We start from the raw sequence: 20,971 nt of genomic DNA, 5'->3' as shown, positions 1-20,971 counted from the left end.
CATTTCTCTTTTCTTTGTGTAAAATGTAGTTTCCCAACTAACCGACCCACTACCTCTTATTTTTCCACCCGTTTTATTCCTACCTATCCTTGTGTGTACTTGGCTGTGTGCTTAGGGTTGTTGTCCTGCTGGAAGGTGAGCCTTTGTCCCAGTGTGAGGTCCTGAGCGCTCTCGAGCAGGTTTTCATCAAGGAACTCTCTGTACTTTGCTCCATTCATCTTTGTCTCGATCCTGACTAGTCTCCCAGTCCCTGCCGCTGAAAAACATCCCCACAGCATGATGCTGCCACCACTATGCTTCACCGTAGGGATGGTGACAGGTTTTCTCCAGATGTGATGCTTGGCTTTCAGGACGAAGAGTTCAATCTTGTTTTTCATGGTCTGAGAGTCATTTAGGTGCCTTTTGGCAAACTCTAAGCAGGCTGTCATGTGCCTTTTACTGATTAGTAGCTTCCATCTGGCCACTCTACCATAAAGGCCTGATTGGTGGAGTGCTTCTGGAAGGTTCTCCCATCTCCACAGAGGAACTCTGCAGCTCTGTCAGAGTGACCATTAGGTTCTTGGTCACCTCCCTGACCGATGCCCTTCTCCCCCAATTGCTCAGTTTGGCCGGGCGGCCAGCTCTAAGAAGAGTCTTAGTGTTTCCAAACGTCTTTTATTTAAGAATGGTGCCCTTCACCAGATGCCTCAACACAATCCTCTCTCTCTCAGAGCTCTACAGACAATTTCTTTGACCTTATGGCTTGGTTTTTGCTCTGACATGCACCGTCAACTGTGGGATCTTATATAGACAGGTGTGTACCTTTCCAAATCGTGTCCAATCAATTGAATTTACCACAGGTGGACTCCAATCAATTGTAGAAACATCTCAAGGATGATCAGTGGAAACAGGATGCACCTGAGCTCAATTTAGAGTCTCATAGCAAATGGCCTGAATACTTATGTAAATAAGGTATGTTGTTTTTAAAAAATATATATGCAAAAATGCCTAAACCTGTTTTCACTTTGTCATTATGGGGTATTGTGTGTCGATTAAATTTGTTTTTAAAAAACTCAATCAAATTTTAGAATAAGGCTGTAATGTAAGAAAGTGGAAAAAGTCAAGGGGTCTGAAAACTTTCCAAAAGACACTGTATATTTTTTCAAACTATCCCTTTTAAAAGTTTGAACTGAGACTCATTGGATATGACGTTGCCACGCGTTACACTGCCGGGGCGGCAGGGTAGCCTAGTGGTTAGAGCATTGGACTTGTAACCAGAAGGTTGCAAGTTCAAACCCCCGAGCTGACAAGGTACAAATCTGTCGTTCTGCCACTGAACAAGGCAGTTAACCCACTGTTCCTAGGCCGTCATTGAAAATAATAATTTGTTCTTAACTGACTTGCCGTGTTAAATAAAAGGTTAAATAAAAATAAAAACACTGCAGATATACAGCCACGGTGCTAAACGTCACAGCGATAGATATCTGCATGGACCTGCTTCATCCTGCTGCAGCATGACAGCAGTGGGACAAACACAAAACAGTAGAGACGTTTGGCCTCTTAGTTGTGGCCTCACAACTCTTAGTTGTGGAAGCTGGCCAGATATTACCGCTTTACTTTTTCATTAATAACTGATAGCTGTTGGCTCCTGTCCCCCTTGAACCGTCAGCGTCTCCATGTTGGCAGCCCTAGTTTCCCTTGTGGATGCTCAGCCCTTTACGGAGCACATCTGGCTCTGATGAAAGGAGAAAGACGGCTATAAAATGTCCAGAAAGCATAGCACCTCCAAGGGTGTGCAGTGTCAGCACACCTGTCGTGAGACCTCTTTTCAATTGGCCATATCCTGGCCACTCTTTCCTGCAAATGTATGGCCAGCCCTGCTTTAAACTAAGAATGGCATTGCCTCGAATGATCTCAGGTGTCATGACTCAATAACCTCTCAGGGGGTTCATCAATTAAAATCATTGGATGTCACTGAAAGACACACAGAATACCGGCCTGAAGGTTTTAAACATTCATACAATTACTTATTTTCTATGCTGTTGATGTTTTCTCCATTACTACTTGTCCGACTATGTCAGTCAAAAGTTAGTTATTAAACTTTTGACGGAGAAAGGATGCCATCTTCCATGACAGTGGCTCAGAGGAACTCCACCTGCTGGCCCTCAACCGTCGTGTCAGACAACACGCCACTTCATCACGGATCCCTCTCATTTTCAGAGCAACAACCTGGTCCTGAGGGAGCGTCACCCAGCAACAACGTGGTCCTGAGGGAGCGTCACCCGGCAACAACGTGGTCCTGAGGGAGCGTCACCCGGCAACAACCTGGTCCTGAGGGAGTAAAAAAAACAAGCCAGAAACAACCTTCCTCAAAACCTGACCCCTTCCATCGCACCCCCAACCATCAAACAACCACCCTCCTCGGGGGGTAGTTAAGGAGGCAGGTTCCCCAGGAGTCTGTGCGATGGCCGCTCCTTTGATCTCACCAGAAAGGAATCCATTTGTTTTCCTGCTCCGGCCACTTAAATGACATTCCCAAGGCAAGGCAACGCCGGAGCCTGGCCGGTCATCTCTCCTCAACATCTGCCCATCAGAGGGAGGGATCAGCTCACACCTTGCGTCATCACAACCCAATCGTCCTAATCGGCCTCACATGGCCACCAGCAGAAACCTTAAGGATGAAAGGGAGAGATTTTTTTATTTTTTTACCTAAATGGGAGCCTTCTGGTTAAGTAGTAGGGAACAAGATTAAAAGTGAGATGCCATTTTGTATTTTGTAGTTAGTTTTGATATCCGTTGCTCCAAGTTCAGTTTGAAGACATTGAGACAACTTTCACACTGGATTTTAAAGCTGCAATCTGCAGTTCAAACAATAATGCAGTCAAAGCACCAGTTTTGGTTAAAAAAAAGCTAAGGAATGGGGCTGGAGAAAAAGTAACCACTCAAATTCAGAGAGAGCACTGGATGCAAGGGCTGATGCAATGGCCGACCAACCATGACATCAAAATGAAAGTTTAAACCATGTTTTTAAAATGAAACAAGTGTCACAATGTACAATGTGGTGCAAGGTGTAATCCGATGTAGTTGAATTGAAGTGAAATCTTTATTACAATACCCCTTTCTCTCTAGAAGTGTACGAAAGACCACAACACCCCCATGATGCATTACAGAAAAAAACATAATGTGCTGGGGCGGGTTGTACCTGGTCGTCTGACAAAATACTGTCACAACACTGGATATAATTGTAATCTTACTGTTAAATTTAGTCAACATATCTCGTTTTAAAATCAGAGACAAAATCAGCCACCATTTTAAAAGTTTTATTCAAAATGTGTTAATACAGACAAACAAACAAACAAACAAACAAACAAACACTGATTTGTCAATATTAAAAGACAATGTTAAATAAATTAATACAAATGATACAATTACTTTTCTTTATAATTAGTTATCATTTTGAAGAGATGCACTGACTTGACATTGACTATAGTAATCCATGGTACCGTTACACTTAACCCAGTACGCTGGCATACAAGCAACATGCAAAAGTCTGCCTGACAAACTTCCATGTCATTTCCATGGGACCCTAGTCCATTCTCTGCAGAAACTCACATCGGATAAGATGAAAGAAGATTTCTATTTTTGGTGACAAAAAAAATAAAATGGAGAGGAATCAGAAGTCAAAGACAACAGAGGTCTTGACAGGCACTCCGCGTTTCTGATTAAATGTCTTAATAAAGATGGTAAATATCTCAAAAAATGGGATTAAAAGTAGTCTATATCCAAGGAAAGGAGAAATTGCTTCCGTTACAGGTACAATTTGGTGACAGTGGGCTGTGCGTGCCAGATTTCTCTGTTGCCGACACATCTTGAGAGGAAAGTAACTTGTGGGTTTTGAAGTAGCTAGTTAAGAGGTCTCTCTCTGTTGTTTTACTAGGTCGCCATTAAAACGACTGGGGTGGTACCGAGATGAGAGAACCCGCATGTTTGCACACTGCCGGATAACTAATGATTGAGGGAGCCAACCGACCACCAAAAAAAAAACTCTAAATAACATTTATAGAATGGAAGGAAGTAATGAAGAGCAGTGGGTTGAAATTGAAATCAAATGTAGGATGCTTCTGAGAAACAGTAAATACAAAGGTTGGTCCTGTGGATTAGTCACCAGTAGTTTGGTTGGTACTCTGTGTGTAATCACACACAAACAAATACACCTCAATGACACACAGGGTAAACATTTTAACATAAGACTGCCATAATAATAATAATAATAGGTCCATATTGATTTGAACTGTTTGATCCCTAACAGATTAGGTTTTGCAACTGGGATACAAGGTTTGTCTTTTAAAGACCGACTTTGGTCATATAAAAAATCTTTATCAATTTTCAAACAGAAATGGGGTGTGCCTTTGGTGGTTCATCGACGTGTCATTCTGGTCAAGGAGCGCAGCGACAGACTTAGCTAGCCACTCGTAGTTAGTAACTCCTCCTCCACACGTAGCTAGCTCGTTATCTAAGCTAGCCACTTGTAGTTAGTAACTCCTCCTCCACACGTAGCTAGCTCGTTATCTAAGCTAACCACACGTAGCTTGTCAGTAACTCCTCCACACGTAGCTAGTTCGTTATCTAAGCTAGCCACTCGTAGTTAGTAACTCCTCCACACGTAGCTAGTTCGTTATCTAAGCTAGCCACTCGTAGTTAGTAACTCCTCCAGACGTAGCTAGCTCGTTATCTAAGCTAGCCACTCGTAGTTAGTAACTCCTCCAGACGTAGCTAGTTCGTTATCTAAGCTAGCCACACTTAGCTTGTCAGTAACTCCTCCAGTATGTATTGACAGGATTTGTTTTTGGACGGAAGCTGTTGAGATCCGTAAGAAATGTACCCGTCTGTAGCGAAATATCTTATTTATCCATTTCCATTTTGTAAATTACCTGGTATGATCGTGCATTGATCAGGTATACAGTTGTAAAATGTATTTTTGTTGCTTTTTTTTGGTCCAAAATTGACCTTTTAAAACATCAGTTATCACCAACAGGATCCTCAGAGCCATAATGAATTCACAAGCATTTAAAAATTAAGAGTTCGCAGGAAGACAAACAAAACATCAAATCGTACAGGCTCTACCTCCGGTAGTACAGAGCTTCACGTTGTTTGGGTGGTTCGATTGTTAGTTAAATCCTCAAAATGTATATTTTAGTGTTAACTAATAATATAAACAGTGGAAGCTTCTCGTCGTCAACTTAAGTTTTGTTTAATGGTGGGATGAGAATCATTCAAAGTAGGATAACCCAAACTCCATCCAGGAGAGAAGAGTTGCAAATCAAAAACAACATTTAAAAATCACAGCTGAGCTACAGCTGGTTGAACAGTCTCTCATAGCTGAAAGGAATCCGCGTCTGTCTTAAAAAAGGAGTCCACGTTGAAAACAATACAGGACTGAACTTGATCTCACATTAAAATGTTAATACACAGACAAATCATATTAGTTAACAATGTATTTTTATCATGACCATCTGAAGATATTTACACGCCACAGTTCAGATGTAGAAGTACAGGTGTAGGTTACCATGATGCAGGCAGAACAAAACAAGCCGTAACGTGGGAGCATTTTACAAGCATCGTTTTTGAATGGACGTTTGGTCTAGTTGAACTAGCTAAGCTACTAGCATGATCACAATATATAGGCAGTGCAATAACACAATCCATCTCTTTTTACATTGATTTGACCTTTTTTTTTGATTTTCTGAAAAATACAACACTGAAATGTATTGGTCAATTATTCTGGGGAGAGAAGGGTCAGAATACTCCTCAGGCCTTAAATGAGCAATTAGACAAAGAGAAAATAAAGGGCTGTTTTCCCCCCAAAGGGCACCAAGAGCTGCTCTGAGGAAACAACTTCTGCCAAGCATAGAAAGATCAACTAAATGATGTTGAAACTGGATGCTTAAAAACTACAGCGATAGAATACATCAGTACCAGGAATGCTAGAAAAGAAAAAAGGTTCTCCAGAGTTGACATGATTTTCTAGGCAGTGTTTAAAAAGCTTATGTCGAAAAAGAGCAACTCTGGATGCCATTTAAGACAAATACTGTTGTAGAAAAAAAACGTTCTCAATATTAATACCATCAATATCAAGCATGTGTGGGTAAAAGAATGACAAGCAACAACAACAAACAAAGTCGTATCAATGAGTGGTTTGATCACAGTTGGTTGTAAGCACAGTTGAGGCAATAAGACAAAAAACAAACAAAAAGAGACTATAGTGTTTGAAAAAAACACTATCGCAGAAGATGTGTGTTTCCTGATAGTTTGGAGTGTGTAAGGTGGGTCGTGTTCAACAGAGAGAGAACGTTTTTTTAAACCGGAAGGTACTAAACTGAACACAGCTTTCAGTTGTTCCCTGTCGCAAAACATTTTTTGATATGGTGAACACAACCCCAAGGTTTAGAGGGAATTGTGTAAGAGTTTGGAGAAAACTGAGGAGATGGGGGTGTTATTGCCATGCCAATGGACAGGCAAAACTTCAGGAACACTTTATTAAATTATTATTACAATTAGTCGTTTTTGAAAATACAAAAAAAAGCAGACCGTTTAGAAGACCACACATATCAGCTTTATGCGTGAAACAAAAGCCCATTACTTGAGCCCAAATTATTAAGTGTGTTCTTCTTGATACAAGAACATCCCATTTAGTTCAAAACACAATATTATACACGTAATTAAAACATTTTAAAATCTATTTTGTTCATTAAGAAAATGAAAGTGGCAAATGAATACTATCACAATGCTGAACATTGTAACCTGACTAGAGAAAGACAGGGCTCTCATTGGTAACTGGCTCCTTCAAAACTAAGCAGTACGTTTCTGTCAAACTCATTCCGCGAGAAATAGAAAATACATATTTTAAAAGATAAGAAATACTAAAACCAAAAGACTGAGTAAAGCCACAGTGAGACTGGTAACAGATGCAAACATCTGGCTTTGAAAAAACAAAAACAAAAAAACACACAAAAATCAAAAAACAGTGGTGTGTCGTCCAGCTAACAGCAAGACCTTACCGACTGTAACAGTCCATTTACTAGTGGTTCTGATTTTAATTCAAGGAGTGTCTCAGACCAGAAAGCACATCGATGGAGTCGTTGAAACGTGACACAACAGCCGAGGCAAAGAGTAAGAACATCTGAAATGACTCACAAAGAATGACGAGAGAAAAGAACAATCTCAAAGCATTTGGTGAACTGTCCAAATCAATATTGTTGGGGGACATTTATTTTACAGTAACATGTAAGCTGGCTCCTCTTCCTGGGCTTACATCTAGTGTACAGGGAGGTGGGTGGGGACTGTAGTCAACGACTGGCTAAGCTGCTCTTTAATGCAGAAATATCCACAGACGACCAATGGAACGAAGGCGAGACCAGTGGGTTACGCACTGCTTATATCCAATAGGGTATTATAGAGCACGGTTTGTTCCAACCATCCCAAGTCTCTGTGGGTGCTTTAAAGTTTCCCGAAAGTAGGGATGGATCAAATGTGCATTTCTAGACTAAACTGGTGCCTCTGCCATTATGGTTCATGGGTTGAATGGGCAAGCCTTGCTCTCTCTCTCTCTCTCTCTCTCTCTCTCTCTCTCCTCCCTTAACCACCAAGGGTCCAAAATCACACAACCATCAGGTTCACAGGTCTTTCCATCCTGAATGCACAGCGGAGCTCGTCTCGATCACACGTCTGTGAAAGCCTTAATGCATCAACGGGTCCCCTTTTTACCATGGATCGTTTTCCCTCCTCAAATAAGCAGTACTGAACTTTAAAAACAAAGAAGAAGAAACGACTGGGCAACCAAAGGACTTCTGTTTGTTCATTTTTTTTCTTTTTCAAAAGAAAAAGGACCATCCATTTGGACAGTGGACCAAGCTGTCCCAATGACCTTATTGTTTTGTTTGGTAGGAGTGGAGGGAGGAGTGGAGGGATGCAGGCGAGGAGTGGAGGGAGGTGTGGAGGGATGCAGACGAGGGAGGGAGGGAGGAGTGGAGGGAGGAGTGGAGGGATGGAGGCAGACGAGGAGGGAGGGAGGCAAGGAGAGAGGAGTGGAGGGAGGCAGACGAGGAGGGAGGGAGGGAGGCAGACAAGGAGGAGTGGAGGGAGGCAGACAAGGAGGAGTGGAGGGAGGGAGGGAGGGAGGCAGACAAGGAGAGAGGAGTAGAGGGAGGCCGACAGGGAGGAGTAGAGGGAGGGAGGGAGAAGTGGAGGGAGGCAGACAAGGAGGAGTGGAGGCGGGGAGGAGTGGAAGGAGGCGGGGAGGAGTAGAGGGAGGCAGGCAGGCCAAAGGGAGAGAGGGAGACCTAGTTTCCTCTGTCGCACTCTTTCTCTGGCTTGGTTTGTGTGGGATGGTTCTCAGTAGTAGTAGTAGTGTGAGTCTCTCCTCCTCTCCTGCTGGAGGACTGGGGGAGGCTCAGACCTCTGTAGGGAAGGAGGGAGAGGCTCAGACCTCTCTGTAGGGAAGGAGGGAGAGGCTCAGATCTCTGTAGGGGAGGAGGGAGAAGGAGGGAGAGGCTCAGGTCTCTGTAGGGGAAGAGGGAGAGGCTCAGGTCTCTCTGGAGGGGAAGAGGGAGAAGGGGGGAGAGGCTCAGGTCTCTCTGGAGGGGAGGAGGGGGAGGCTCAGATCTGTGTGGGACTGGGGGGGGGGAGAGGCTCAGAACTGTGTGGGACTAGGGGGGGGGGGGGCTCAGGCCTCAGAGCCCAGGGAGATCCGTGTGGGACTGGGGGGAAGCCTCGCTGCTGCGCTGTGCTCTGTGCGGAAACTATACTCGTACTGAGAGAAAAGGTAGATGGAGAGAGATGGAAAGAAAGATAACATGTCATCAACTATCATCAGGACAACATTAAATACATTTATAAAGCATATTTAGTGCGTTTGTTTAACACACCATTGAAAACTGTTAGGGCCACCCATTAGTCTCATGCAGTTACCCGTCTCTGACTGGATTTTTGGTCAAAGTATTCCCCCTTGTGGTCGAAAACCAGCACAAATTCTATCCGCCACAAAAATACAATGTCGTTCCCCACTGATATAGATGCTTGAGGTCTGGAATCAAAACGAACTCATTTAAATCCAAACAAATGCTTATTAAAATGTTGAATTAAGAGAGCTCAATAGTGTTTTGGGTTAAGAGAGGACTGCCAACAGTGTGTTGTAATACCTGAACGACCCCCCCCCCCCCACACACAAAAAAATATCTATTACAACAAACTGAACTAATTCAACTAAGAGATTACATTCCAAGTTTAAAATGAAATAATTTCAGTTGATTTGCTGTGTGGTAAGAAAGCAGGGCACTAGGTGATGCTGTGTGACTACTAGTTGACAGATCTCCTCCATACCACAGGATTAAGGTTCACCAACCAATTCATGGCTTGAAAAGCAATAGCAGAGAACAGACATACATACAACATGCTGTATGGTACCACAGCAGATCAAGATTCAACAAAGCATCTTGTAGTGGTCTTAACCCTGACCCTTTATTTATTACCTTACTGAAACTAACCCATGTCTCAACCGAGACTCAGCCGGTCCGGTCTATCGTCTCAACCGAGACTCAGCCGGTCCGGTCTATCGTCTCAACCGAGACTCAGCCGGTCCGGTCTATCGTCTCAACCGAGACTCAGCCGGTCCGGTCTATCGTCTCAACCGAGACTCAGCCGGTCCGGTCTATCGTCTCAACCGAGACTCAGCCGGTCCGGTCTATCGTCTCAACCGAGACTCAGCCGGTCCGGTCTATCGTCTCAACCGAGACTCAGCCGGTCCGGTCTATCGTCTCAACCGAGACTCAGCCGGTCCGGTCTATCGTCTCAACCGAGACTCACCCAGTCCAATGGGTATGTGGTTGAGACAATATTGTTTCTCTGCCATGTTCATTCGCCGACATTCCAGGTTAAGACATTTGTTTTTATGTCTGTTCCCCTTTCCATCTCTCCCTCATCCCTTGTCCATCATCTCCCTCATCCCTTGTCCATCATCTCCCTCATCCCTTGTCCATCATCCCGCTCTCCCTCGTCCATCTCCCTCATCCATCTCCCTCATCCCTCTCTCCCTTGTCCATCATCCCGCTCTCCCTCGTCCATCTCCCTCATCCATCTCCCTCATCCATCTCCCTCATCCATCTCCCTCGTCCCTTGTCCATCATCTCCCTCATCCATCATCTCCCCCATCCCTTGTCCATCATCTCCCCCATCCCTCATCCATCCTCTCCCCCATCCCTCATCCATCCTCTCCCTCATCCCTTGTCCATCATCCCTCTCTCCCTCATCCCTCCTCTCCCTCATCCCTCCTCTCCCTCATCCCTCCTCTCCCTCATCCCTCCTCATCAATCCTCGTCCATCCTCGTCCATCATCTCCCTCGTCCCTCGTCCATCATCTCCCTCGTCCCTCGTCCATCCCCCCCCCCCCCCCCCCCACAGGATGAAGACGTCAACTCAAATTGTGGGCTAATCAACACTTAAGAGACACCAATTACTTATGTTCGCAAGTTCCTCTAGTCATTGGGGAAATGGGAGCCTAATGGCTGGAACCGACACCATCCGAAGCAATGAGGGGAGAAAAGCATGTAGCACCAGTCCCCCCCCCCCAAAAAAAAAATATTATTGGCTGCTGTATATGATTACAGGATCCATTCTCATCACTGGATCGTGCCTTTTCATTTACTCAAAATGTCTTCCCTTAATTACTGTATGCAAACCCTTCCACAGGGCAAACTGCACATTTTCAGTAGAGAGTAGAGGGCGAAATAGGTAAAATTACAGGCCTCTAGTGGACAGATGGAGAAATACAGAGGAACAACATTGCTGAAAATGCTGCCTTCACAAAGCACTAACAAATAAGCTATGCACCTCCTCTCCATACTTATTGAACTCATTTTCTCTGGGTTCCTTCCATTCCACTGATCATGTGGATTAGACACTACGACTTACTTTGAGCCCTCGCACACTAGGTAGGGGCAACGTCTGCTCGTTTATTTTTATTCATTTTTTAAAAGAGGGACAAACACACCCGTGGCAATGCTCAGTGCTCTGACAGAGAGAGGCTTGGGTGTGGTTTAATTCAGAGAGAGGGCTCATCTCTGCCTGAAAAGCCCCTCTAAACTCCACGTGTAAAGCCCCTTTTACATAATCAACAAGAAGTGTGATCACCATGCCTCTATCAAAATGCTAGAACCCGTTTTGAAGGCAGTCGATGATGTCATATGTCAGTGAACATGGCGGTTTGAGTCTTGCCAACTCCTATGGTGTTCGGCATGACAACGACCACAGGAGTTGGCAAGACGGCACAAACAGATCTGGAACCAGGCTAGTACGAGTTAGCCTGGGGTGAGACGGTGTACTCACCTCTTTCTCAATCTCCGTCAGCGACTTGATTGTGATGCCCATCAGATCCACCTGCTGCAGCTGCAATACAGATGGCCGACAGGACAGGAAGTTGACAGGCTGAGCGAGCATGTTGAATGCATGGAACACAGACTTCTTCTCTCAGTCTGTGCCTACTCTTCATCAACCAGTTTCACACATACTGAGCAACAATCTTATCAAGCTGATATCTACATCAGAGGCAAGAATATTGCCCGTTGCATTTAGTTCTCTTCACTTCTACGATGCTCAACAGTCAAGATTACATTTTGTTTTCTCTTCACTTCTACAATGCTCAACAGTCAAGATTACATTTTGTTTTCTCTTCACAACTATGATGCTCAACAGTCAAGATTACATTTTGTTTTCTCTTCACTTCTACGATGCTCAACAGTCAAGATTACATTTTGTTTTCTCTTCACAACTATGATGCTCAACAGTCAAGATTACATTTTGTGAGTGAACCAACCCGAAAGACAGACTCACATCATCGGAAGCGCAGGCAAACTTCTCAGAGATCATGAAAGGCACTCCATCCATTGCTGAAAGAGACAAAGAAGACTCATTACGGCCACAAGATACAAATGTCTGGCCTCGAGGTTAGGGCATTGAGCTAGTCACCGAAAGGTTTCTGGTTTGAAAACCCGGAGCTGACGAGGTGAAAAATCTGTCGCTGTGCCCTTGAGCAAGGCACTTAACCTCAATGGCTCCAGGGGCGCTGTATAATGGTGACCCTAGATGTTACTTCACTCCCTGAGGGTGTATCAGGAGGAGTTGGGATATGCAAAAAATACATTTCCATTATAAACTTGTAACAGGACAAATATAACCAACCCCTAAAATGATGTATTAACACCTAAAACCCTCTGTCAGAAGGTTCCGTCGAGGCCACTGGGACTGTTGCCTGATTTGTGATCAACCTCCCTCAAGTCCCAATACATCTCCAAAGAAACCAAATATATACACTAGATTAAAACTCTATTTAAATAGCTCTTTAACTCCGAGGACAAATTCCTGGTCTTGAGGCGTGAAGGCTTAGCTATAATGTGGAACTGTGATGATCGTTCAACAAAAAAAACTCAGGCCTGCATAGTTTTCTTTGACCAAAGTTTCAGTTTGACCCCAGTGTATGGCTTTTGGTTCAGCCGAATGAGTATAAAACAGGGTGTGTGTTTAAACTGAAGACGTCAGACTAAAGTGTTAATTACAACCTTCCCTCTGCGGTAATGTAGTCTTCACCACATTTAAAATGACAGGCCTTCTGACCATCAACGATTGCATGTATCACACTTCTGAAATTGAAATCTTATTTAAAATCGTGTACAGATGACATGGGGTGCAGGCCAGGGGTTAGAGGTTCAGGATGACATGGGGTGCAGGCCAGGGGTTAGAGGTTCAGGATGACATGGGGTGAAGGCCAGGGGTTAGAGGTGAGGATGGGGTGAAGGCCAGGGGTTAGAGGTGAGGATGGGGTGAAGGCCAGGGGTTAGAGGTGAGGATGGGGTGAAGGCCAGGGGTTAGAGGTGAGGATGGGGTGAAGGCCAGGGGTTAGAGGTGAGGATGGGGTGAAGGCCAGGGGTTAGAGGTGAGGATGGGGTGAAGGCCAGGGGTTAGAGGTGAGGATGGGGTGAAGACAGAGAGAGATAATTCTCCAATGAAAGAGCCTAAATGCATTCAACAATCCCTTTTAAACCTGTTGACACGTGACAAGCTGGCACAGGTCAATTGTTAATTTGTATGATGTTACTCCTCCAATATAATACAAAATGTAAATAAATCTCATCCAAAACAAAAACAGATTTGTCCTTCAACCTCCTTGTCTAGTGCCTCGTCCTTCCTAACAGACCTTAAAACTCTGTAGGGCATAGAACCCACCCCTTTCAGATCAACTAAGGAGAGGAGACAAGGAAGGAAGGCCGCTTCCTTCAAGCAGAGCATTAGAAGCTCATTAATAACTTACTTAAATAACCCACAGAAGATCTTTTAAGGGACATTAGGATGATGAATCTTTATAAATTGTCTTTAAATGGCTTGGATGTGGAGGGCATAATTTCATCTGGCTGTAATTAGCTGGGGATGTATAGCACGGCCACACTCCTCCATGGGATGGATGGACTGTATGTCGCCATCTCCTCAGGCCATGTGTTGCAACAGGGGTAGTGTTTCAAAATTACGGTAACTTTCCCACAATTCCACGGTTTTCCAGAAATTCAGGTTGGAAGAAAACTGAAATGATGAGAATAAGGAAGGAATATAGAAATTCTCCAACCAAAACCAGGACTTCTGGTAAACCAGAATTTTGGGAAAGTAAGTAGAATTTTGCAACCTGAAAACAGGGGGTTATGGGAGATGTAGTGAGGGCCAATGGGGCATACTGAACGGAAGGTGATGGAGACCTGTTGTGGCACATCTGGGTTGTGTCATGTAGCTTGTTGACTACTTGTGCTCTTTGACTAATAAAGTGTAAAACCAAGAGGAGGATTTGAGACGAGGAGTTTGGGGATGTGTTTGGATAATAAGCTTAGAGCCCACGGTGCCTCAAATGTATACTTTGTCTATGTCATTTGTTTTTATTCCTCCATTCTAAATGATCCCAAATATCCGGATGGATTTGACTGAAAACCTCAACTGTCAAAAGGCGATCCTTTTCACCGTGTAAATAGTGAACTAAAACTTGTGTCGAAAGGATGAAACTACATTTTTTTTAAAGAGCAAAAAATAATGGGAGGAAATGAAAAGTAGAGAATAAAAGTCCTTTCCATAATCAGTGAGCCAGGCGTCATCTGGAACTATTAAGCGTATTCCACACAGAGTGACGAGGGGGGGGGTGGGGGGGGGATCAATCGTCTAAGCGTATTAATAAAATATCCTAAATTACACAAGTCATAAATCCTGGGGAAAATGAAGCGCACCCTCGTCTGTCACTGCTATTTTAGCTTTAGAGACGTCACCAGGAGTGGGGTGAGCTCTCGATAAGGCTGAACGGCAAAGAGATGAATATGTAAATTACACTGAGCATTTACAAGCCTCGAATACCCTTCCCCCTTCCTCCCCTCAAAAGACAACTTCTGTCTGAGGCTTTTCCGCTTCTCATTGTAACCCACCTCATGTTTAATTCATTCGGGGACTCACCTGTCAGTTTCAGCCTCTAATGCTGCAGGGGTGTCATTACTGCGACCTCCGTCAAGGAGCCAGCGTGGGTTTTAATTGGAAAGCGACGCCGAGTTCTCGGAGCTACAATTATTAGGGGCAAATTATAAAATCATTTTAAAAAAGGGCAGGTGCAACTCCTTAAAATGGCTGATATCTGATATTTGTTTCAGCGGCTATCCAAAAGGGGACCGGCGCCGGCACCCGACTGACGGTTATGTCTCGTCTTAATTGGTTACTAGGCTTCTCTCCCGACCGACATCGCGTCCGTTCAAACAACGTGGGAGTAATGAAAGAGATCCGTCTAAGCAAACGGATGTCTACTGCAGTGTTGATGAGTGGCGCGGTCATTGGTTGGTTGGTTTCGCAGCCTTTCTCAACTGTACAGGGGGGGGGGGTCACCCGGAGTTTAGAGAACAGAAGGAAAACTTTTGGGTAAAACTCAAAAAATATCCTGCTTTACCCAAAGGGTTTCCTACGGGCAACTCCAGGGGAGATTCCATGTGTCAGTGTTGCGTCTACTCAAGCGTTTAGTTTATTTCGATGTGCCAATGATAACGAGTACAAAGAAACCCCTATTAGATTGTACCGGGAGTGGTAATGCATAGCTCATTAAGTGAAAATTAGATGTATGATAGAGTATGGAAAAATTGAGTCGCCCAGTACTGGGGGGGGGGGGCTCACCACACGATGACTCTCTTTGAATCCATAACATGTCCATCGTACGACATCCAAAGACTCCTTAAGGGGTAGCTACCACAAGTGACTTCAGAGTAAACTGAGTGAACACACTCCTTAAGGGGTAGCTACCACAGGTGACTTCAGAGTAAACTGAGTGAATACACTCCTTAAGGGGTAGCTACCACAGGTGACTTCAGAGTAAACTGAGTGAATACACTCCTTAAGGGGAGTATAACACTAAATTCAAAATGAATATTATGCAATGGCTGAAAGGGAAAAACAACAACACAACATTGAATATATGCATATTGGGAAGAAACGTAGACAGTAGCTCACCTGATATGGCGTACAGGTTGGAGTTCTGGTGTTCAAAATCTGGTCTGGTAGTGGTTTGCCTTTTGAAACTGGCGGGGAGTGTCATGGATATATGTCTGTAGGGGACAAACAGATTTTTTAAAAGCCATGTTTAGTAATCAATGTGTCCAATTTTTTTTTGTTATAGATAGAGAGAGATAGAGAGAGATAGAGACAGAGAGAGAGACAGAGAGAGAGACGGAGAGAGAGAGAGAGAGACAGAGAGAGAGAGAGAGATTTTACAGATAAAAATCAGTTAGAAGCGATTGATACCAAAACAAGACTTTGAGACTTCCTCGTCGCCCCAAAACAGTCAGCGATATTTACAAACAGACGTCTGGTTCTCTCTCTCTCTCGCTCTCTCGGGTTTATTCTGCCATGATGGTGGTCGACCTTTTAACCTCATTCAATTCCATCAGCGTGTGGATACGCTCCTCTCAGACAGAACAGCGGAGGATTTTTTTTATAAAAAAAGGGTTGACGACAATCGTTAATCTAGGCATTGGGCCACGGACAGCTTTAATGAAGATCTCCTTTCCAGCTCATTTTCAAAAAGGTTGACTGAGGAAGTGGAGGGGAATTATGTCGGTGATAGGATTCCGATGGCGGGTGTGATATTTCACAAACACAGATTGACCTGACAGATATTGTTCGGGTGCTCTTTCTGAGTATGCCTGCCTTTGGCCACACTAGACAAAACATCCATCAATATCCAGAAATGAATGCAGTAAATAATCTGCTTTTGAGAGGTCTACTCTCTCGGACCAGGACGACCAACGTACTCAGGAGTTGCGTCTAGAGTCAAAATCAGAAACCAGAACAGTCGCTTTTGATCAAAATGAAAAGCTTTTGAATAGTGTATAGCAGGGCTCTCCAACCCGGTTCCCAGAGAGCTACCATAATGTAGGTTTTTGCTCCCCCCCCAGCTGAAACTAACCAGTTGATCAAACAGTTCATTATTAGAATCAAGTGTGCTAGATTAGAGATGGAGCGAACATCTACAACTCTCGGTTTCCCGATAGCGATGGAATTTATAGGCTTTACAAGTGTTTTAACGATGCATCTTTCCTTACAACGGCTTTCCTGAAACACCACGCAGAGAGAACGTTCGCTAAGTGCGTTGAGAGAACGTTCGCTAAGTGCGTTGGGAGAACGTTCGCTAAGTGCGTTGGGAGAACGTTCGCTAAGTGCGTTGGGAGAACGTTCGCTAAGTGCGTTGGGAGAACGTTCGCTAAGTGCGTTGGGAGAACGTTCGCTAAGTGCGTTGGGAGAACGTTCGCTAAGTGCGTTGGGAGAACGTTCGCTAAGTGCGTTGGGAGAACGTTCGCTAAGTGCGTTGGGAGCATAGTGTCGATACTGACAGGATCGAAATAAAAAGGCAGCACTGCTCACGGATCAGATTTTGCCATTCAAATCTTACCTTGACATTTATAATTATAATAAATTACAGAGAGCCTACAATTAGCAAAACAGAACTCAATTGAATGAACAAGAAATGTAATTTAAATATTTGATTATATAGGCCTATACTGTATGCTATTTATCTTGAATAAACAGCCTTTTTTTTCCTTCACTTGTTTTAACAAAGACATTGGCAACTTTGTATTTGTAGTCAACTTCACTGTGAAATTATCGGTGGTCACAGAGACAAATAAACACATTAATTCTATGTTTAGCGGAGATCTTTTGTGTATAAAGTCACGCAGTAGGTAAAAAAAAACGAATCTAACGAAGCACTTTTTGAGTGGTATGAGGCAATTAGTAAATAAGTGTTTAAGTGCAAATTTGGTAACAATGGTTTTTCCATGGTTCTTCTGTGGCTGTCAAACTCTTCTCAAATGAAAAACTGCATTTATTAAACTCAGAAAAATCAGCCACATCTCAGAGAAGCTACAAGGCTTTAGACCGGTGACTCAATTGACATATAGGCAATAAGTTACTCAGTGAACAAAGCACAGAAAAACTGACTGCGGTGGTTAGGGATTGGATTACAGTGGCCACTGGAGTTTGGAATCCAATTTATCATCATTGTGGGGAACAAGATGCCACTCCTCTTGTTTCTCTGCCAAGGTTCTGACTGTGGTGTGATGAAATGCTTTAGTAAATTACAGAAGAGAACATTGTGGGGAGACAAGGGAAATGAAACAATTATGCATCGTAACAATCCAGTCTTTTGGAGCGAATTTAAGTAATATTGTCAGGCACACAGAAAAGAAAAAGAAAAGATGTTTTAACCTTCGCTACCACTTTGTAAGTATGTTGGAGCCAGTGTTGGGGTCAACTAGTGATTCAACTACATTTTGCAGTAGCTTGGTGGTCATTGAACTAAATTAAAATCTAGGTACTGTTTACAGTAGTTACATTTTTTGCCTTATGTATCTCCACCACTTTCCCCCCCACTACAGCCTAATTCTCACTTAACACTGTTTTTGTTTTTAATATTATACATTATGTTAACATCTGACATTTCAGATACACATACAGTACATTCAGGAAGTTCTCAGACCCCTTGACTTTACACATTTTGTTACGTTACAGCCTTATTCTAAAATGGATTAAATTGCCCCCCCCCCCCTCAATCTACACACAATATATAATCACAATAGCGTAAGTATTCAGACCCTTTACTCAGTACTTGAATCACCTTTGGCAGCAATTACAGCCTAGAGCCATCTTGGAAATGATACTACAAGCTTTATGGGATGGGGAGCGTCACTGCAGAGATGTTCGATCGGGTTCAAGTTTGGGCTCTGGCTGGGTCACTCAAGGACATTCAGAGACTTGTCCTGAAGCCACTCCTGCGCTGTCTTGGCTGTGTGCTTAGGGTCATTGTCCTGTTGGAAGATGAACCTTTGCCCCAGTCTGAGGTCCTGAGTACTCTGGAGCAGGTTTTCATCATGGAGCTCTCTGTACTTTGCTCCGTTAATCTTTGCCTCGATCCCGACTAGCCTCCCAGTCCCTGCCGCTGAAAAACATCCCCACAGCATGATGCTGCCATCACCATGCTTCACTGTAGGGATGGTGCCAGCTTTCCTTCAGACGTGACGCTTGGCATTCAGGCCAAATAGTTAAATCTTGGTTTCATCAGAACAGAGAATCTTGTTTCTCATGGTCTGAGAGTCCTTTAGGTGCCTTTTGGAAAACTCCAAGCAGGCTGTCAATTGCCCTTTACTGAAGAGTGGCTTCCGTCTGGCCACTCTACCATAAAGGCCTGATTGGTGGAGTGCTGCAGAGATGGGCTAACCTTCCAGAAGGACAACCATCTCCATAGAGGAACTCTAAAGCACTGTCAGTGACCATCGGGTTCTTGGTCACCTCCCTGACCAAGGACAGTCTCCCTCAGTTTGACTGGGTGGCAAGCTCTAGGAAGAGCCTTGGTGGTTCCAATCTTCTTCCATTTAAGAATGATGGAGGCCACTTTTCTTGGGGACCCTCAATGCTGCAAAAAACATTTTATTCCCTTCCCCAGATCTGTGCCTCGACACAATCCTGTCGTCTCGGAGCTCTATGGACAATTTCTGGACAATTTCTTTGACCTCATAGTTTGATTTTTGCTCTTACATGCACTGTCAACTGTGGGACCTTATATAGACAGGTATGTGCCTTTTCAAATCATGTCCAATCAATTGAATTTACCACAGGTGAACTCCAATCAAGTTGTAGAAACATCAAGGTTGATCAATGGAAACATGCACCTGAGCTCAATTACAAGTCTCAGAGCAAGGGGTTATGTAAATAAGGTATTTCTTATTCATAATTATTATGTGTAATTTTTAACCAATTTCGTGATTACGATCATCTCATCTCTGCAACTCCCCAACATGCTCGGGAGAGGTGAAGGTTAAGTCATGCGTCCTCTGAAACATGACCCGCAAAGTTACGCTTCTTAACACCCCCTCGCTAAACCCGGAAGCCAGCTGCACCAATCTGTCAGTGGAAACACCGTTCAACTGACGACCGGAGTCAGCCTGCAGGCACCCGGCCCGCCACAAGGAGTCGCTAGAGCATGATGAGCCAAGTAAAGCAGACCTGGCCAAACCCTCCCCTAACCCGGACGACGCTGGGCCAATTGTGCACCGCCCTATAGGACTGCTGTTCATGGCCGGTTGTAACACAGCCTAGGATCGAACCTGGGTCTGTAGCGACGTCTCAAGCACTGCGATGCAATGCCTTAGACCGCGCGCACACTCACTGGCAAAGATGTTCAGCAGGCAGGCAGATGCCGCGAAAAAAATTCTGATCGACAGAGAGTGATTTGTATAGGCGGTTTGTTGCGTTTTTGGCGGGGACTAGGAAAAAAAAATTCTCCCCCAATTTAATGTAGAGCTAAATGTTTAGTTTTTTTAAGATTTCAAAGGTTTAAAAAAAGAACAAAGGAGTTCGAACTGGTTCAGAACAAAATGATTGGTTCCAAAAAACAACAAACCCGAGGTGCCTTATTGCTATTATAAACTGGTTACCAACATAATTAGAACAGTAAACAAGTAGTTTTGCAACATACCCATGATATATTGTCTTATGTCTTGCAAGCAATAAGCATTCAGGGTTCTGGCTACCGCGTTTATAAATGCTAGCAACTATAAATGCTACCAACGCTTAGGATAACGATCCTAACGATCCTGAATCCAGCCCCCAGTTACACGCTAGCCTGGCTGGGGTGGCACTGCTAGTCCAGTGGAGTTACACGCTAGCCTGGCTGGGGTGGTGCTGCTAGTCCAGTGGGGTTACACGCTAGCCTGGCTGGGGTGGCGCTGCTAGTGCAGTGGAGTTACACGCTAGCCTGGCGCTGCTAGTCCAGTGGAGTTATACGCTAGCCTGACTGGGGTAGCGCTGCTAGTCCAGTGGGCTCACACGCTAGCCTGGCGTTGCTAGTCCAGTGGGCTCACACGCTAGCCTGGCGTTGCTAGTCCAGTGGGCTCACACGCTAGCCTGGCGTTGCTAGTCCAGTGGGCTCACACGCTAGCCTGGCGTTGCTAGTCCAGTGGGCTTACACGCTAGCCTGGCGTTGCTAGTCCAGTGGGCTTACACGCTAGCCTGGCTGGGGATGCGCTGCTAGTCCAGTGGGGTTACACGCTAGCCTGGCTGGGGTAGTGCTGCTAGTCCAGTGGAGTTACATGCTAGCCTGGCTGGGGAAGCGCTGCTAGTGCAGTGCAGCATTGTCTGAGAGCAACCGTGTGAGAGGAATCCCAATGGTCTCTATGCGTTCCTGTGGTTAAGGTTAGGGTCATCCCAAGGATCCCAGATAGCACGGACAGTGGGATCATGGTGTAATGCTTTTTCCTCTGGGGGATATAGCAGAACGTCCATTTATATAGCATGACCTAGTAGTACAGAATTTAAATCTCAAAACAACTACCACCCTCAGATAGGAGCGCAACTCCAGTGGTTAACCATTGTTAGAGAAAACCAC

General features: G+C 44.4%; 1 protein-coding gene across 3 annotated transcripts in view; it reads right to left on the bottom strand.

The window, feature by feature from the left end:
• Positions 1–2,538: 2,538 nt before the first annotated feature.
• Positions 2,539–20,971, bottom strand: part of mvb12ba (multivesicular body subunit 12Ba) — a 43,976-nt gene continuing 25,543 nt past the window's right edge. For 2 of the 3 annotated variants that reach the window (XM_031802427.1, XM_020458505.2), the window contains exons 7-10: positions 15,544–15,638; positions 11,863–11,918; positions 11,359–11,418; positions 3,287–8,788 (exon numbers count right to left, since the gene is read on the bottom strand). In XM_031802427.1, coding sequence (XP_031658287.1) covers positions 8,702–8,788; positions 11,359–11,418; positions 11,863–11,918; positions 15,544–15,638 — 298 coding nt within the window. In that variant the 3' untranslated portion in view covers positions 3,287–8,701. Of the gene's footprint in view, positions 2,651–3,286; positions 8,789–11,358; positions 11,419–11,862; positions 11,919–15,543; positions 15,639–20,971 lie in introns of those variants that run through there. The other variant, XM_031802425.1, reaches the window with a different exon arrangement.

Source organism: Oncorhynchus kisutch, linkage group LG23 (assembly GCF_002021735.2).
Source record: "Oncorhynchus kisutch isolate 150728-3 linkage group LG23, Okis_V2, whole genome shotgun sequence".
NCBI lineage: Eukaryota > Metazoa > Chordata > Actinopteri > Salmoniformes > Salmonidae > Oncorhynchus > Oncorhynchus kisutch.
Note: the sequence above shows the minus strand (reverse complement) of the source record. Positions and strands in the feature narration are given on the sequence as shown.